The sequence below is a fragment of the Pinus tabuliformis genome, chromosome 9 (assembly GCF_031772625.1).
Source record: "Pinus tabuliformis cultivar Carrire ecotype Pingquan chromosome 9, CPIR1, whole genome shotgun sequence".
Lineage (NCBI taxonomy): Eukaryota > Viridiplantae > Streptophyta > Pinopsida > Pinales > Pinaceae > Pinus > Pinus tabuliformis.
Window position 1 is genome coordinate 706,524,289 of NC_142307.1, and position 20,558 is coordinate 706,544,846.

The 20,558-nt window shown below is 41.0% G+C and overlaps 1 protein-coding gene and 1 pseudogene across 1 annotated transcript; both read left to right on the forward strand.

Moving 5' to 3' along the window:
- Window positions 1-10,787: 10,787 nt before the first annotated feature.
- Window positions 10,788-15,529, forward strand: LOC149150643 (uncharacterized). Its single transcript, XM_089440548.1, has 4 exons — window positions 10,788-11,389; window positions 11,478-12,567; window positions 12,652-12,924; window positions 13,037-15,529. The coding sequence occupies exons 1-4, from the start codon at window positions 10,788-10,790 to the stop codon at window positions 15,224-15,226; spliced, it is 4,155 nt and encodes a 1,384-aa protein (XP_089296674.1). The 3' UTR covers window positions 15,227-15,529.
- Window positions 15,530-16,654: 1,125 nt separating this feature from the next.
- Window positions 16,655-18,626, forward strand: LOC149150644 (transcription factor MYC3-like; annotated as a pseudogene).
- Window positions 18,627-20,558: the final 1,932 nt, after the last annotated feature.

The following is a 20,558-nucleotide window of genomic DNA, read 5'->3' on the forward strand; positions in this document are numbered from 1 at the left end:
ATTGCCCCACACTGATAGTGAGGCTACGCAACAAGGGAGTGCTCCTACCTCCCCTGAATTAGAACTTGCAAATGATGAGGTCTGAGCCACGCGAGGAAGACCCTAACATGAACATTGTGCTCCGAAGTAGAATTACGACAGGGAATGATAAAGGCAAGCAACCTGAAGATAGTACTTGGGTTCGTAAGGCTCCGACAAAAGAACCAGACTTTGATTTGGAGCGCACTAAGGAAACCTTCATGGAAGCTAGGAAGAGCTTCACTGATGCCTCCACTTCAAGAAGCAAAGACAGACTGGAGCCAGAAATGGACCCATTGATGCTGACGACGTTCCTAGAAACGTGCATGAAGCTACTGCGTGACAACAAGGCTGTAAAAGGATTGCAGGAACTCATAAATAGATGTTGGGACCGCGCCAGGAGAACTACGCATAGTCTGAAAGATTGGAAAGCATACGATGAGGACGGGAAGAGAAATGAGATTGACCACACAGATTGGAGAATATGAGATGGACCAAGTGATTCTGGGTTTAGGATCAGACGCGAACGTTTTGCCGAAGCAGACATGGGAGCGCATGGGAAGTCCTAAGCTACAATGGTCTCCTATATAGTTGCGAATGGCGAACCAACAAAAGATCATACCTATGGGGAGATTGCAAGGAATCACCATGGATATTGAAGGGGCAAGTGCACTAGTAGACTTTGAAGTGATAGAGATTGTGGATGATAGGAGTCCCCACCCTGCGCTGTTAGGAATAGATTGGGCCACTGATATGAATGGGGTCATAAATTTGAAGAAGCGCAAGATGATTTTTGAGAAAAAGTATCTACGCGTAGTCGTACCTTTGGACCCTATAGAAGGATCGTGCTACACGGAACCAATGCGCGACTATGAAAGCGATGATGACTTGGACTGCATCTACAAGATAACCGCCCAGAGAAAGACTGGGTCAATCCCACCGCGGATGGACGAATCTCTTGGGAGCACGAAAGCTCCTATACATCAAATTCCAATGAGGAAATAGAGCGATGACAGAACTAGTTACACGAAGTGACCACGCCGAACTATAATATGATGACAAGATCATTGCGTTGCGTATCAACGGAAGTAAGGGATCTGCCTACTTATGATGGGTTAAGTGAGGTAGATGCTAACCTGAACAGATTTGAAAGAGAGGTGTCGGAACAACAACGTTTGGAGGCTTTGAAATGGGTACTACACGCTATGCCTACGAGGTGGTGGGGTACGCACCAAGGAAGCTTTGAGGACTGGCGCAAATGCAGCAGAATGATGCGCATGCATTTTGGGAAGCCTCAAATGCGTCTAAAAGACAAGTATGATGAACGGAATGATCCGCACATGCATCTATCCAGATAGGTACAGGCATATGCTAAAAATCCTATGCGGATGCACATGGACTTCGCATTCGCGAACATGATCAATAAGAAAGTGTTGACAAGGCAATTGCGCGAACGGTCCCTCTAGTTGAAATGACACAGTATGGAAAGAACGAGTGTGCAGAAGGCTACCCACGCAGAAGCCTTTAATGAAGTGTGCGAAGCACTGAATAAGGTATATAATGTGCAATAGAGTGATTGGGACCTGCGTGTACCAGTAGTTATGTGGTCTTATAGGACGACGTGCAAGAAACTGACAGAACAGACACCTTTCCGGTTGGCCTATGGAGCAAACATTGTAGTCCCGATAGAGTATAATATGCCTAGTCCACGTATAGTAGCGCCAGTAGATATGAGGGTTCGTGGAGCCTTGGAAGAAGGAATAGTGTAGCTGACCAAAGCAGAACACTTAGGACTTGAGGAAGAAATTTGACAGGGTGATCTTAGGCTCCAAGAACTCATGAAAGAAAGGGTGTGATTAAGGGGGAAAAGCGCTCTGATAGAAGCGGAAGTGAAGAAGCTTGAGAAGGAAACAAAGAAAAACTTTCTTAATAAGAAAATCAGGGTAATAAAACAAGGTGTGCACGATTACGTTGACAAATTTGGGGACTACCGCCGAGATTTGATCAGTTTAATGCCTTGGATTGGACCGTATATTGCTAGAAGGATCACCCATGATGGCATGATGCAGATGTTGAAGTTCGCAACGCAGACGGTAAAAAAAAAAGGTGGATTTGTTTTAGAAAAAGTGATGGATGACCGGTTGGAACTCTATACAGGTGGCGCGACCACCTGACTAGCCGTGGGAAGTACAGTCTTAGCGCTCCTGACAGTTGAAAGGAGGCACAGGACTATAAACTACTTTGCTCAAGAGTTGTGCGATGGCGAGGGTGCACGCAAGAGAAATGCGTCACAAGGTATGCGACAGCGCAAGGGGGGTTGCGCTGCCGCTCGGGTTGGTTGGAAAGTGACCGTTGTAGTCACTATTCACGATGTGATTCTTGACTTGAGACCAAATGGAGCAGGCGGCAGGAATTTAAGACAAGATTTATGGGCAAGATTTGGGAAAATCTACTGCCAAGGGAGCATTAATGGACTGGATTTGGGGGGAACGATCGAATTAAAATTCAAAAGGCGCTATAAATTACAAAGGGCTTGCCAGCAAACAACATTTGGTCATTTGCGAATTGAGCTGTTGTGCACCCCGATTATTCCGAACCGAGACCTATTTGTCCTATGGAGAGCATTGGTAGAGCACCTGAGTGAACGGTTGAGAGAATTCTAGACGAACAAGATGGTAGTAGCTGAAGAAGCTAGGGAAATCATCGAGATAACTGTCAAAGAAATCGTGCAGGCCATGACCATACAAGATGCCCCTAAGGGCGCCGGAATTGTTGCAGAAATCCCTAAATCACCATGCACGCCAAGACCAAATAAAGATACACAGTCAATGATTCTGGTGCGTGTGTCCCCTCGAAACTCGCTGCGAACCAGATTAACAATGGAGGAAAAAGGGAAAGTTGTTAGCCTAGAAACTGATGAGGAGGGAGAAGACCTTGAGGATCTCATAATTGAGGAGGATGAGGACGAGGGCTTGGAGGAAGAAACCAAGGCTGCGTACCCTCCAACAAAGCTGCCCGCATATGCCCCCCCGCGAAAGGGGAAGAAAAAGGTGCCCAAGGACCTCGATGAGAGAAAGAGCTCTCTGTAGACTCTGCTCCTCCCGGATGATATCATTTTTGAAGGAATGCACCTGGGACAGGTGCCGAATTTGAAGTTCAAATATTGGGATCTCACCAACCATGAGAAATTCCCTCACTTAGCGACTGCACAGCTCATGAAGCCGAAGCAGAACACCGCGACGGGAGTTATAGAATTGGAGCCACGCAAGTGGTTATGCGGAGTCGAAAACGCAAGGTTATTGAACCTACTCTGGGTGCCGCATTACCACCGCGCCCCAGTGACTATCTTTGCCATTAGGCAGCTGCTTTGCCTGGTTCATGATGGGTTTTTGTGGCTGGAGGATCCCATCCGCGTCACAGACCAATTAATCCATCAAATTACCCAGCTCCCATGCAAAGGAGAGGACCTCGCAGACATTTCAGAAGGTAAGAGTAGTGATTTGGCCATCGCAGAGGCCATGAAAAAGAAATATAAGCTAGAGAAGAAAAAGAGGGGCTACGCAATCTCCAACATCAACAACAAAGTAGTCAAAGTTGCGACTCAGATATTGGTAGGTAAGCTCATGCGAAAGTGACGCGTGGATGAGGTGCTCGCGCCGGTGGTTGCACTTGCTAAAGAGTGCACGGAGGGGGTCCAGTTTAGCTGGTCCAAGTTTTTGTGTAAGGAGTTGTTTGGTCAATTTAGTGTCCTAAATTTCTCTACATAAATTATCAATCCGGGTATCATAAACTGATGAAGTGCAGTGCATTGTTTGTGCTAGATAATCCTTCTTACTTCATTGTTTTTATGTTTTATGTTGTTTTGGGGGTTTTTGGTCCTTTAGTCCCTAATGATTTACAATGTAACTGTAAAAATCCTAAATCTAACTTCTATAAATACTATTAAGAAAAAAGGAGAAATAAAAGAGCTTTAAGGAAGACTTGGTAGCAAAGTTTAAGCAAGAAATGAAAATAGAGTTTCTATTCTTGTTTTATCATTATTTCCAAATCATGGACTAATAACTGAAAGTGAAATTGCAACTAATGTCTAATCTATTACAAAACAAAACTAAATGAAATCCTAAAATTTAAAGTGAAATTGCAACTAATGTATAATCTATTACAGAAAAAAAACTAAATGAAATCCTAAAACTGAAAGTGAAATTGCAACTAATGTCTAATCTATTACAGAAACAAAACTAAATGAAATACTTAGGTACTCTGCCTCTCGATTTCGGGAGAAAAATCTCCTTGTAATGACATTTTGAGTAATTAGGTACTTCGTTATTCTAAGAGAAGATAAATGCAGGAATGCAGAAAAGACTCATTGCATGAATGAAGTATTCAACCACTTAGTTTAAGATGAGATATCAACTAGAAGGGCTCTTCAGAAACATTCATTAACACCATGAGTCAATAAACTAGCAATAAAATAGTAATGGCACTGATCAGTCTATTTGAAAATTGAAAGACTAGTAAAGCAGTAAATGAAATAAACTAAATTATACTACTGAATTTTAACTTCTAATTGCTGATAAAAACTAAAAAGAAATCAAACTGAAAGAAGCTATTCTGCATTAGTAAGGAAATGATAAAAATTGCATTATAAACAAGGTTAGTACGAAAATGATTATGAACACTGTGGGAGGAAATAATGAATTTACAGTTTAACTAGAAAAGACAAAACAAAATGAAATAAAACCTCATTTAGCGCAGGGGCCCTCTGCAACTGATCAAGTTATGAGTGCTCAATCAATCTCCAAGAAACTCTTTCATATATCCATAGAACATGCGGTCTTCATATTAACAACAGGAAAATGAGTTTCAAAATTACAGAACAGTAAGTCTGAGCTTAATACATGAGGAAATTCGAACTCCTTCCGAGTCCTTTACAACTGATATTTAAAGAAAAATCCTAACTGTCCTTTGAGAGAATTTAGCTATAGGTGGTCCATGTATTACAACAGTTCTGTGTGAATGGATTGATCAGCTACAGGTGACTTTAAGTCAGCAAGGTAGTTGCGTGAAACAGTTATCACCGGTGGCTGGTTCAAGTAAATGTTGCAACAGAAGCTATTGGATTTATTAAATAGCCATGAAGAATGGACACAAAGTCCTATTGCTCTCGGGTTTCTTCATTTGACTCCACCTTTAACTATGGTCTTGAGCTGGTTTCTTTGTCGATTTGGGCTGCTCCCGTTCCTTCGGCCTGGCTGCCCCCCACCCCGAGGTTCTGCAAATTAAATTTCGACGGGGCCTCTAGGGGCAACCCTGGCCCTGCAGGGCTTGGAGGCGTCATCCATAATGACAAAGGTGAAATCCTCCACATTTTCTGTAGAGCGCTTGGGGAGGCCACCAACAATGAAGCAGAATTCGCAGCCCTGGAACAGGGGCTGCAAATCCTCATCCGGCTGGGTAAAGGCTCTATTATAGTGGAAGGAGATTCCCTCTTGGCCATCACTGCGGCGAAGAGAATGCAAAATGGAACTCAGCCGGAGAAAGTTACAAAGCACTGGAGATTAGCCATGGTTACAATGCTCATTGCGAAACATCTCTCCTCCCTCAACAGCATTGTTCCACAGGCAGTTAGGCGGAAAGCAAATGTCTTAGCGGATTGCCTTGCCAACCACGCGGTCGATCATCCGATGGAGATCACTGACACTTGTTGGCAAGACGTCACAGAAGACGAGCTTTGGAATCAGTGCACTCTCATCTCGAGGCAAGATCTTACAGGAGAATCATGGAAGAAGGGCTGTAGGATATGACTCATTAATAACCTATGCGAATTAACAATATGCTTAGCGCCAAACGGAGGTACAATGGGTGACAGGCCCATGAAGTACCTAGGGAAGGGTGGAAAATCATCCACAAGGACAAAGTTTATTGGACGGGGAGGACAATCAACAAAAAGTATGATCGGCACAGTCAGCAAGAAGCAGGTGAGGACACCTGGCTTTCAACCAATAGCCTCAAGCATGGCAGAGTAATGGCTCTGGATAGGCATCATGAGAAGGAGCTGGGAAATCGAAATGGGAGTTATTATGACAGGAATAGCATATCTCAAAAGGCGAAGTGGGAGATCTCAATCCAGAACATTCAACCTTCAGCTATAACTAAGGCATTCAATCAGGTAATCAAGACATTGCATTCTCCTGGCTCGTTTCTTAACAACCTCAGTGTTGCTAGGAAGTCCATTGTCTTCTCCACCCACGCCAACACTTGCAATAAAACTATGCCTCGTCAGGGTAGTCGGAATGCATCTGCTAACCGAGACCTGAAAAAATCCCGTGAGGCTTATGAGACCCGGACCTCTCAGAAAGAAAAACGCAAAATCAAAGAGCTTGAAGCTGCGGTCACAGAGGAAGAAGAACAGATGGACGTTCAGGCTCTGGAGACAGAAATGGACTGGATATCGGATCCAGGCACAGCGACCACCAGAGCCACACAATTCGTTCGAACCCAAAGTGAAATGTGGCATATGAAGACCATGCTGGCCAAAGCGCTCAGCATGCAGGCTGAAGATATCAAGAAAGCGCACCAGGCCATTTCCCTCGTTTCTACAGAGAATTCGGCAAAGTTAGATGCTATGGAGTTCAATTTTAGTGCCCTGACTCAGGAAGTCAGAATCCTGTCGCACAAGCTGGGAGTCCTCATCAATCTCCTCAAGCTCTCCATCCATTAGGGAACAAATGCTGTTGTGGATGTCCCGATGGAGGAAACTGACACCAGCAAGGTGAAGCACCCCACTCCTCAAAGGATTCCGCAGCCCGAGTTCGAGACTGCAACGGCTGGCCCAAGTGCAACTAGTAAAGACTATGTGATTTTGAAGTTGTAATGGCTTCTTGTTTTCTTGGTTCTCTCTCTTTTTGTTTCTCTCTATCGCAGTTTTGGAGGTCCTCCAGGACTCTTTCTTTTGTGTCTACTGTCAAGCAACCCTGGATGGTTGACTTTTCTTGTTTGGATCCCTCGTTAGGCAGCCTTGCGTGGTTGGTCTCGAGTTCCAAAGATGCAAGTTCAGTTGCTTACAGTCATTTTGAGCAAACATGATGAAATGTCTTTCTCTGTCTGTGCATACAGACTTTTTGTATCCTATGTATTTTTATGGTATAATATACAACTGCTGATTTACACAAAAAAAACTAATAATTATAGGCCAAGATTTTAAGATTAATTAAACGCTAACCAAAATTAGTCATTAATCAAGCTTAACCATTTATTTAATCATCTAACATTTTAAACTTAGGATACTAGTGAATTCATGCAAGGTGTGGGTATGTAGCTAGGCGATTTATTTATAATTTTCAAATAGGTTTAACACAGGTGTGGGTACTAGTGTATTCGTACAAGGTGTGGGTATGTATCACATTCATCAAGCCGACGCATATTCAAATTCAATATGTATTGCTCATAAAATCCAAAAGATGTACGAGAAATCTGATCACATGCATCAAGCTTTACCAGGTACTTAGGTCGAATCAAAACCCTAGCTTTCTCCAACGTCACATAGAAGACTAATTCATAAATAACTAGCGCTTTATAATGGATATTGCAAGAAACCCTGCAACAAAAATCTCGAAAAAATTCAAACTAGAAAAGATTGGTGATTCGATGTCAAAGAAACACTAGTGGCACGAAAAGTTGCACAATTCAAAAATGATGGCATATAAGACTTTTTCATGCTAAACGTGCACGGACTTGCAAATTGGGACTACTTTGTAAACCCTTTAGGCCTTTTAAAAGCTTATCTTACACCATCGTTGGGATTCGATCTTTGGTTGTGCAGATATAGTTAGTGTTTCAGATTCTTTGAACTTTTTCTGCCTCTCTCCATTTGCTTCTCTTTTTCATTGAGAAATTGAAAGGGATAGTAGGCAACCAAGCGCACTACCCCTCATCGAGTCCTTATCATTCCACGTTCAACGACGTTGTCTACTTCTTAGACATTTTGGTATCCCATCATCCATCATCGACGGTAGCGAGGGCTTTGATCTACTTGAATGGCTAGAAAAGAAGAGGGTGGCCTTGGTGGTACTTGTGTCATTATACAACGAGGCATTTCTATTGAGAGAGTGAGCTTGTGAGTTGGCTCTTGGCTTGGAGGTGAGTAGGCTCCCAAGTTTCTCTGGTAGCTACATGGTTTGTAGTTTGTGGACAATCCCTAATGTGCCCTTCCCATGGGGTTCAAGACTGGTACCCATGACTAGGGGCAGATGGTTTGGAGTTGGGTGCTACAGGTGCAGATCGTCTCACACCCATCAATGGGTATCTAGGCCATGAAGGGTGGAGCTCTATAGGAATAACCATGGGACGGTGGGTCTGCAGAGAATTAAGAGTGGTAGTCTGGGCAACCTTGTTATTACAAAATTCAAAATTCAAATCAATGATGTATATGATGGTATGGGATGGGACGTCAGACACTTGGCTAGTGCAAACATCGAGGCAACGAGAGTGGTGCAAACAAAAACGGTGTTTGGATGCCTAACAGATAGATGGAAATGAGATCATGAATACGACATTGACACAAATACTAAACGCCAGAAATGTCGAAAATACGACACATCGGATCGATGATTAATCCGAAATGTATCATAAATAGACTACGCCTTAGAAAACCCTTGAGACACCTACAAATAATAATTTATATGTTATTATCTCAATTTTTTTAGTTTAGTACAAATAATATACACCATCATGGTTCTTACAAAAATAAATATAACCATAAACATGTTACATTATAAACATGGAAAGTTGTTCCCTATAATTTGTATGTTAAAAAAAAACTATTTGACACATAAATATGGATAAAACATAAAACCATGTTACATTAAATATGGGAATTGATTGACCAAATTTTCCTTATAACCCAAAAAATTGACATTTATGAATACGCAACAGAGTTGACAAAAAAATACAGTGGAAATTCATTTCCAATGGTGGACGCAAAAACATAAATCCAAGCACTTGATTTGTTTCAATCAATCAAAAATCATAGCCTCTGTACCATCCTACAACTCTCGTATTATTCGTGTAGCCCTCGAAATCGAGAAAAACCCTAATAGCTTTAATAGGGAGGATGGTTTACAGACTCAACCATTCCTCCCTTTATGTGAAATGTTTTGGTCTTCTTATATCATTCTTAACTTTATCTAATATCAATAAATTCTTATATGCTTCATCATCTTTAATCTTTAACTACTTTTATAAATTTTACTTTATTTTTATTTTTTGCTTTAATTCTTAGCATCTTCACTTTTCTAACCATATAAATAAATATGTTTGTTAATAATTTCAATCCAAAATTTTCAAACATTTTTATATTATAAATAATTCATAAATAAATAAAAATTTTACTTTTGAATTCCCATCTATATCTTATACGAACAACATTTCTATTTTCACTATTAACAACTTCGGATTTAATTAATATTATTTTATTAAAAATTAGTTGTTCAAATTGTTTAAAAAGTGTAATGGGTTAAATACTATTTATTCAATTAAAATTTGATGGTTAATTCAATATTCGATTTTTGCAATGATTTTAATAAAATCCGGTGGAAATTTTTAGAAATCCTTATTACATTTATCAAGTTTTAAGATTTTGAAATTTTGAATGTTACACGAGTTTTGATAATATGTCTAGCAATATTAATTCATTTTGACAATTAAAAAACACCATTCAAATACTCCGTACTCTCCATTTTTAACTTTTTTTTACCATAAAAGCCAACGCTGTAGACAACGGCAACGTAAAATGCGGGACGACAACACCAAGAAATGCTCGGGCATTGGATTCGATTCCCACTCATCTTATTTTATAAGGCGTTCCACTTTCTTGCGATGGACATCGACTTCCACTATCTTTTTATGTGACTGGAAACCACCCACACAATTATAAATGTGTAAACAGCTGTCAGTAATATTTAATGTTAAATTATTATTAGTATTAATATGAGTGTGAATAATTACGTTATAAAATATTTAATATTATTATTTAAATAATTTATGATTTCTTAATTTTGGTTACATTATTTATACATTATGAATGCTTATCAACAACCATTAAATTATATAGTAGCTCTGTTAATAAATAATTCTATAATGTCTACCTACCGTTAGTAAATAATTCTATAATGTTTACTCATTATTCAATACTGGATACTAGATAACCGGATAAATGATATTCACCATTGACACCAACTTAATTCTTAACCTGCAGTGTGCATAATGTTCACAGTTGACTCCCACTAATGCTTAAGTTGGTGTTGCGTTAAGAATGGGTCGCAACTAAAGCAATCACATGTGGGGTACAGCGATTTCCGCGGGGAAGATATGGAACTCTGCTCACTGGTCCGTGGCAATACTCAATAATACAGTGACAGGTGGAAATTCCAGGAACTTCATACTTGGGCCGTTCACATTACCGCATTAGTTCCTTCCCTGAATTCAGTTGAAAATAATAATTTAATAATAAGAGAAAAAGATTATAAATTTCGTTCAATTGCGACTTCGTTTGTTCAATGAACGGTTAAACTCAGAAATCCACCAGATTTCAGTGCTGTTTTGTTTTCAATCCATTGGCCAACTCTTGAGGTCTTGATACACAGATAAGAGTTGCAAAGGCGCAGTTGGTAGGTACTCTGCACTCTGTGAGATCATTCACACAAAAATATTGAAGTGCAGCGCGCTTTCTCTATTTCTGCAAAACATCTTCGATCTGCTTCTTAGCTCCAATGGCACACGTTAGCTTGAGCCCAGCTCGTGACGCTACATCCTGCGCATCCTCCTCCACATCCCACTCACTCGACAATACCAACAGATATGTCTATCAGGTTTTCATTAATCACCGCGGACCTGATGTGAAGAAAGGTCTCGCCAGCCATATTTATCATCGTCTTAAAGCCCTTGGAGTAGCAGCATTTTTGGACCAGCAAGAATTGCAACAAGGAGAGAACATGACTCCTCAAATCGAAGGGGCTATTCGAACAGCCTCCGTCCATCTCGCCATATTATCTCCCACATATGCCGAATCAAGCTGGTGCCTCAACGAACTCGTATTGATGTTGGAGTCCGGCGCTAAGATTATCCCGATTTTCTATAATGTCAGCCCTGGGGAACTTCGGCGGACGCAGGCCAGAGATGGGGTGTATGCTCGACTCCTGAGCATCCTCCAGTGTGTCTTTCTATGTGCGCGGGACGAAAGTGGAGGGTATGCTCGAGCCCTGCGGATGCTTGCAAAGAAGCCACGGCATGACTCCAACACTATTAACAGATGGAAGGCTGCCCTTTTCTCTGTCGCAGAAATAAGCGGTTTTGAGCTCAACGCGTGTAACGGGTAAGGGCGCCTCCAATTCTCCCTCTTCTTAGTTTTTTATTTGCTGGATTAACAGCTATTAATATTATTGTGAATTAATATTATTCAGTGCCGACGAGGGGCAGCTCGTGGAGGAGGTCGTCCAAAAAGTTTTGCAAGAGGTTCGCAGGCCCCCTCTGGATGTAGCTAAATATCCAACTGGCCTCCACGAAAATGTTAAAGGCTTGGATGATGTCATTGCAGCCGCGAAGGGGGAGCCTCGCATTGTGGCAATTGTGGGTCTTGGGGGGATCGGAAAAACGACTGTCGCGAAAGAAATTTTCAACCGTGAAAGGGAAAAATTCAATCGATCTTGTTTTTTATTTGATATCAGATCCAAATCTTTAGATTCCCTGCAGAGTAGCCTTCTTGAGGATTTGGGTGTATCAAATGTAAAAATAAAGAATGTTGACGAAGGCAAATCCAAGATCAAAATGCATCTATCATCTTCTCAGCAGGCCCTTGTGGTTTTAGATGATGTGGATCATATTGATCAGCTGGATGCATTATTTTTTCCGCTTAAAGATGTCATTCATCCAAAGAGTTTGATTTTAGTTACGTCTCGCAATAAAGATGTGCTTAAAAGCTCGGGGATAATAGAGTCATCCATTTACGCCATGCAAGGCCTCAGTCCAGAACACTCGGAAGAGCTCTTTTGCTTGCACGCTTTCGGTCAGCCCCATCCTGTAGTAGGATTTGTGGAAGTGGTTCAAAAGTTTTTGGAGGTATGCAATGGATTGCCATTATCTCTTAAAGTACTTGGGGCGCTTCTTCGTGGAAAAGATGATTTAGAGTACTGGAATGAACAATTGCACAAGACTTCCAAAATACTTCCCAGTGATATACAGAGAACACTTCAGATTAGTTATGATGCTCTCGATGAAGAGGAGAAGCAGATATTCTTAGACATCGCCTGTCTCTTCATAGGGGAAGATAAGGATACTGCCATAAGAGTATGGAACGAATCTGGCTGGTCGGGACGGCTGGGTTTTTGGAAGCTGGACAACAGGTGCTTGGTGGAGGTGGACAGCAAAAACTGCCTCAGAATGCACGACCACATTAAAGATCTTGGCAGATATCTGGCGAAGGATTCAAAATATCCGCGTCGACTTTGGCAACTGAAGGAGGACGATCTTTATAATGTGTCTGAACAATCTTCTGTGAGTATTTTGAAGCTTTCGGCCGACTTTCTTAATAACGTTTTAAATTCTTAAAACCCTCCAATATGGTCAATCTTGTTTCAGGTGCGTGGAATTAGCATGGTTAATGGAAATGTCCCTGATCAATCTTTCGAAAACCTTTCTGGCATTTGCAACCTAAGTGACTTGCGGATCCTTAGGGCTGAAGGTTATTTTGTTGAACGCGTATTCAGCAGTAGAGAGCTACCGAAACTAATGTATCTCCACTGGGAAAACTGTCCGAGCTCCTCGTTACCTTTCTCGCTTCCAATAAAGAATTTAAGAGTGTTACATATAGAGGGGAGAAAATTGAAAACACTGTGGCAACATGAATCTCAGGTAGTTTTGTTGATTTATTTACACGTCTCTTTACTTTTTTCTTCAAATTGTAAAAGGTTGTTTGAACTTAAGAATTCCAGAGTGTCAAACCAACTGTATGTAAATATTGCAGGTACCATTGCAGTTGAGGAAATTGTATATTGATTGTCCTCTTTCAGAGGTTCCAGAGTCCATTGGCAAGCTGAAACACCTAGAAGAATTTGTCCTGTCCAATAGTGATCATGAAAGTTTGCCAAAGGAATTTTGTAATATGCATTCCCTGAAACATGTCAGGTTCAACCATTGTTATAAAATGAAGTTCATGCCACAGTCAATTGGGAACCTGACGGGCCTTGAAACGCTTCACCTGATTCACTGCTCTAGCCTGCAGGTGCTCCCGAACTCGGTTGGGAACCTGACGGGCCTCCAAAGCCTTGACCTGGGCGAGTGCTCCAGTTTGCAGATGCTCCCGGACTCGGTTGGGAACCTGACGGGCATTGAAACGCTTAACCTGAATTTCTGCTCCACTCTGAAGACGCTCCCGGACTCGATTGGGAACCTCACGGGCCTCCAAAGCCTTGACCTGGGCTGGTGCTCCAGTCTGCAGATGCTCCCGGACTCGGTTGGGAACCTGACGGGCCTCCAAAGCCTTCACCTGGGCGGGTGCTCCAGTCTGCAGATGCTCCCGGACTCGGTTGGGAACCTGACGGGCCTCCAAAGCCTTTACTTGCGAGAGTGCTCCAGTCTGCAGATGCTCCCTGACTCGGTTGGGAACCTGAGGGGCCTCCAAAGCCTTTACTTGCGAGAGTGCTCCAGTCTGCAGATGCTCCCGTACTCGGTTGGGAACCTGAGGGGCCTCCAAACCCTTAACTTGCAAAGGTGCTCCAGTCTGCAGATGCTCCCGGACTCGGTTGGGAACCTGACGGGCCTCCAAAGCCTTGACCTGTGCGAGTGCTCCAGTCTGCAGATGCTCCCGGACTCGGTTGGGAAACTGGCGGGCCTCCAAAGCCTTTACTTGCGAAGGTGCTCCAGTCTGCAGATGCTCCCGGACTCGGTTGGGAACCTGACAGGCCTCCAAAGCCTTTACTTGCGAGAGTGCTCCAGTCTGCAGATGCTCCCGGGCTCGGTTGGGAACCTGAAGGGCCTTCACAGCCTTTACTTGCGAGAGTGCTCCAGTCTGCAGATGCTCCCGGACTCGGTTGGGAACTTGACGGGCCTCCAGAGCCTTTACTTGCGAGAGTGCTCCAGTCTGCAGATGCTCCCTGACTCAGTTGGGAACCTGACGGGCCTCCAGAGCCTTGACCTGGGCGAGTGCTCCAGTCTGCAGATGCTCCCGGGCTCGATTGGGAACCTGACGGGCCTCCGGAGCCTTGACCTGGGCGAGTGCTCAAGTCTGCAGATGCTCCCGGACTCGGTTGGGAACCTGACGGGCCTCCAGAGCCTTGTCCTGAGCGAGTGCTCCAGTCTGCAGATGCTCCCGGACTCGATTGGGAACCTGACGGGCCTCCAGAGCCTTGACCTGGGCGAGTGTTCCAGTCTGCAGATGCTCCCTGACTCGGTTGGGAACCTGACGGGCCTCCAAAGCCTTTACTTGCGAAGGTGCTCCAGTCTGCAAATGCTCCCGGACTCCGTTGGGAACCTGACGGGCCTCCAAACCCTAGACCTGGACTGGTGCTCCAATCTGCAGATGCTCCCGGACTCGGTTGGGAACCTGACGCGCCTCCAAAGCCTTTACTTGCGAAGGTGCTTCAGTCTGCAGATGCTCCCGGACTCGGTTGGGAACTTGACGGGCCTCCAAAGCCTTGACCTGGGCGAGTGCTCCAGTGTGCAGATGCTCCCGGACTCGGTTGGGAACCTGACGGGCCTCCAAAGCCTTTACTTGCGAAAGTGCTCCAGTCTGCAGATGCTCCCGGACTCGGTTGGGAACCTGACGGGTCTCCAAAGCCTTCGCCTGGGCTCGTGTTCCAGTCTGCAGATGCTCCCAGACTCGTTTGGGAACCTGACGGGCCTCCAAAGCCTTCGCCTGGGCGAGTGCTCCAGTCTGCTGATGCTCCCGGACTCGATTGGGAACCTGAGGGGCCTCCAAAGCCTTCACCTGGGCTCGTGCTCCAGTCTGCAGATGCTCCCGGACTCGGTTGGGAACCTGAGGGCCCTCAAACGTCTTCTGTTGAGGAGGTGTTCCAAATTACAGATGTTGCCCAATGTGGAGCATTTGAGCTCGTTGGAGGAACTTGATGTGTTCGAATGTCCCAACCTGCAATGGAGTGAGGGAGTAGTCGAGCAGCTGCGCCAACGACTGGGAGAAGGCTTCGTGGAAGGATAGTCTGAGGAAGAAGCAAGCGAAGAAAGCATGGAAGGATACGGTGAGGAAGAAGCATACCGTGAGGAAGAAGCGAATTCTGAGGAAGTAGCAAGCGAAGAAAGCATGGAAGGATACCCTGAGGAGGGAGCAAGTGAAGAAAGGTCGTAAAATATGAAAGCACTTCATAATTACAATATGGGTAAGTGGCCACAGTGCTCACTGCAGGTTGCAAAGAACTTTAATGGCATGTAATAAGAAGCCTGCAAGATTTGTTTCATTAATTAGGTGTGTAAAATAGTGAGACATTATTTTGATATTTTAAACTGAAGGAATATTGATGTTTTTTTAGCAGAACTTTGATCTCATTGCACACAAACTATTTGTGTTTGCGTTTTCAAGCCATTTTTAAAATGTGTACAACTTTGTTTCTGGAAATTAAAGCTGATTTAGAATTTTTTGCATGGAAATTAAAGCTGATTAAGAACAATTTTTTGCATTGTCGAGAATAATTTAAATAAAAATTCAAAATGTCTTTTGCAACACATATTACATTAAATAGCATTCTGAGTTATGTCTCTTGCAATATATTACTTTAAATAGAAATATTCTAAGTTAAATATTAACATTCTGAGTTAGGTCTCTTGCCATACATTACTTTAAATAGAAATATTATGAGTTAGGATAGCACTATTTGAAAAAAAAAATAATGAGAACATTTTTGAAGTGTATTTTAAAATGTTGTTAAATATTTCAACTTTAGATTCATTTCTAATTGATTTATATGTTTAATAATATGAATCTAATTGATTTATTTGTTTAATAATATTTATATGTTTAATAATATATATTATAAAGTAAAATAATTTTCATAATATAATTTTTAAATATTATAAAATTTAAATTATATTAAATTTGTCATTATGTATTTTAAATTTGCATTAATTATGTTAATAGGCATTTTTTTGTGGGGTTGTACTAGCAAATTAAAGACGCTTATTTTCGTTGACCTTCCTTCAATAATAATTTGACACATGGATGGTAGCCCATGAGCATGATGACTGAAGAATTTGTCGATTTATGTTTCAATGCGAGATACTATACGTGCACCCTGAGTGTTGCAGCAAGGCTACAACATGGCCTGCTCAAAGCCACTGAATGCCAGAAACCACTATTGGAAATATCTCTGGAAACAACCCTCTGAGTACAAATTCCCCCCCTTCCGGCTCATGCTTGCACTTACAAAGGACCGATTTTATAAAGCAACGGGTTCTTCTTCTTCTTAACAACAGTAACAACAAAAGGGTGTGCCCATTTCGCATGCTTTGCACTTACGTTATAAGAGGCATACGAGACCTGTTAACAATGGTTGAAACAGAAGAGTCCCATGGCCTAAAAAAATAAATTGAGACTTCTCAAGCCCCGTGCGACAAGAAGACGAGGACATCGAGGATGAAGAGGAGGATAATATGTCTTTGGCTGCTTTGCGAGCCTCACCCACTAGGCATACTTGGATATGGGCGAGCATTACAAGATGGGCACCGACCTCGCCATGACAAAGGACTCTCTCTACTTGTTCTATTGGGGTTTAGGGGGTTGGATGTGAACTGGGTCGAGTTTAGTTTGGTGAGAGGTGGATTAATTTATGATGGGTATAACTCCCACTTCCTCGCCCTTAAACCCTAGTGGTCATATTATTCCTTGGATGTTCTGCCATGTTGTGTAGGAAAGGGAGATGAGGTTGTGTGTGTGATGTCGGTTGTTATACATTCTTGTATGACATTTATCGTGAATGAATCACCATCTTTGAAAACCTTCAACGCAGGCTCTTAATTCACCCATTTATTTGTTGAAGAGTTGTTCTTTGCACGCATAATTAGAGGATTGGCTACTAATTAATGCTTTTCTTGTTATACAGGGTGAAAGCAAGTGTGCTCTTATATATGGTCAAATTAATGAACCACTTGGTGCTCGTGCACATGTTGGGCTTACAGGATTGACTGTTGCAGAGCATTTTTGAGATGCTGAAGGCCAGGATGTGTTGCTCTTCATTGACAACATTTTCCATTTTACACAAGTATGATTGACATTGTGTCTGATATAATGTTTGTCTCTTTTTTAGTCATTTGGGGAATTTAGTTTTTAAAAATTTGTCACAAACTTTTACAGTCTTGTTATGTCATTCAAGAACTATTGTATTTAAATATCACCATCACAAACTGATAGGTTTACAAAGGATTAGCTATGTCCTAATGAATTTGACATCAACAGTGACATTAACATAACAAGAAATTGTTTTCATCTTATTGGGTTTAACAGGAAAACTCTCAAGTGTTTGCTTTGCTGAGACATATTCCTTCAGTTGTAGAGAACATTTTGCGGGCCTCCACTGCATTATTATATGTGACAAGCAAACAAAAGGCATCTGTGTTATATGTGAGAAGCAAACTAAAAGCATTTGTGTTATCTGTGACAAGCAAACAAAAAGCATTTGTGTTCGATGAAAAAAATTCTTTAGTGTTTAAAAATGACAAATCATTTTTGCATACTCTAATTTAGGAGACTGAAATCCTTAAAGCGCCCACCATCCATATTACAGAAACAGTAAACGGTGCAGAACCACAAACCCGCACATTGGGTTTTAAAGGTAATGAAAAGAACTTGATAAAGCCAACAATAAAAGAGGATACCATTGGTTTACCATATAATCCACCTGATCCAATTGCTCTAGGAGGCTTGCACTCTAACATTGATTCAGAGATGTTTGATGTAGAACCCTTTGCCTTAATTAAAGATTCAATGTTTGTTGTGGTCAAGAGAAAGCAACAGAAACGTGGGAGAAAGCATGCAAATGGTCGTGAAGAGCCTATGAATCACGTTGAGGCTGAGCGACAAAGGCATGAGAAATCGAACCAAAAATTTTATGAGCTTCTTACCATGGTTTGTAATGTGTCAAAATTGGACAAAGCTTCTCTACTCGGTGATGTCACTGCTTATATCAAAGCACTTTGTTCCAAACAACAAGATTTGGAGTCCGAGAGGGTTAAATTGTAGGCTTAATTGACACCATAAAGAAGGAATTATTGATGAATTCTTTGAAGTTGGTAGGTAAAGAAACAACATATCTTTCATGCATTGACCTTAAAGGTTTTAACGAGGGGAAATTCCTTGGCTTGAATTTAGAAGTTCGCATTGTTGACTGAGAGGTGATAATAAGAATTCAATGTACTAAACATAATCATCCTATTGCAAGATTGATCACAACACTAGAAGAACTTGATTTGGAAGTCCTCCATGCAAGTATTTCTACTGTGAAGGATCCGTTAATTATCCATTCATTGCTAAAATGACCATAGGTTTCTACATAGAAGGCCACCTTCATTATTCCATGCTTTGTAAGAAAGTAATTGAATCTTTGAATTAAGTAGTGTAATATCACTGCAATATTGAGAATTTTCCTTTGCATGCTTCATTGTGAATTGTGTTTTCAGACAAGAAATGGTGATGGTGTCCTCCAACACCATTTTCACAATGAAAACACCATTTTGTAACATAATTCAAGATTTTTTTATAGAAGTAAAGGGAAAGGACTGTGCACAATATCATAGCTTAATGTTGCTTATCCAGTAAATCAACTTGTTATAACATGTATTTTATTCTTAAAGTGACAGATTATGATGCAAAGAGAATTGTGGTGGTCTTTCCAAAAAACAAAGTTGACTTCAAAAGGGTTATTATGAAATAATCCCTCATCTTTATCATGTGAAAAACAACTCCATAAGACCACAATGTTTTGTCAAGGTGGTTTTGCAAAGGAAACATTGTGAACACAATTCAAAAGCTAAAATGTCTTTTCTGTGGACTATTCATTTTCAAAGTAGGTATTTGAAAGTTTATTGACTTTGTAGAGATTGGTGATTTCAATATAATTGTTGGACAAACATGGTGGTAGTTTTTTTTTTTTATATAAATACTTTTATTTTCTTTGGTCACAAATTGGTAAATGTTTAACACGAATATGCATGCATCAAATTTGTTTTTTTTTATATATCCATATCCTTGTGATAAAGCAACCAAGATTTCCTTTAGTTCATAAATCTTCTTAATGCAAAGAAATCACAATCTATTCTTGATTGTGTGCAGGTAATGAACTACTCAAGGGTTGTTTTAGAATTTGCATTGGTCTCAACATGATGCTAGTATTTTTTCCTATCTTTTCCCATTATCTAAATATAAAATTAGGTTTAGTCCAAGGCATTTCAGGGAATGTTATCCTTTGCAAGGATATAAAGTATTCAATTTTGTAACTTGTTTTAATCAATGAATAGTATTGATTTATAGCTTAGTGTGATTGTAGTATATATTATAGCTAAGGAAATTTGTTCACGTTTTTAATGTTCTGGTCGGTCTCCATGAAATTGGATTTCAAAGAAGTTGGAAGTAAGCTAAACCCTAACTCTGTTTTGTAAAAATGTTTTTGAATATTTATCATAGTATCCTTTGAGTTTTTCTTCTTTTCCCATCTTTAAATTGTTACCAGATGACTCTTCTTGTTGTAACTATTCAGCAAAAACAGAATGTGAATGACTCCATGATAGGAGAAACTCTATCAAGATGTTTCTTTATCATAAATGTTAATCAAGGGAAATGTTGTGCCTATTGTATCAACACATATTTTCAGAATTTAAATGCTTGAATACTAGGTTCTTGGATTCATATGGTACTAATGTTGAGATTTCAATGAGGTTATAAACAAAAACAATAACTTGGCAAGTTGGGATTTATGCAACTACTTTCAAATTGTGCTATGAAATTAGTCTCTTCAACTAGATTATTAATAGTAAATACTCCCTGGGGATGTTTATTTAGAATAATACTCCTTTTTAATGAATACCATACTGAGAATTATTGACATGCGCTATAACTATCAAAATAAAAGACTAGCCTCTCATTTAATAAGAATGTGAAAATATCTTATACCAAAAGACTTGAGTGATTCCATGTGATATTGGGTCATTGTGATATTTTCTTGGTAGAAACTTCTAAGTAATTCTGATTGCATGGTCACAGGATGTTGTGGATTTTACCTTTTAAATGACCAACTAAGCACATCTACTTGTTTAATGGCCCATCCAAGATAAAACAATTTTACCCATCCAGAAGTAGATTTCAGGGTGCATGTCCCTACATGGACTTGTTAGTATTTTTTTTCTTTCTCCATCTCCTTATGGGATTGAGAAAAATGCATGTGTATATGCTCTCTCCATCTCCTTATGGACTCGAGAAAAATGCATGTAAGCATTAGCATTCATTGTTTTCCTTAAAAATATAGTAAACTATTCAAATAAATCAAATA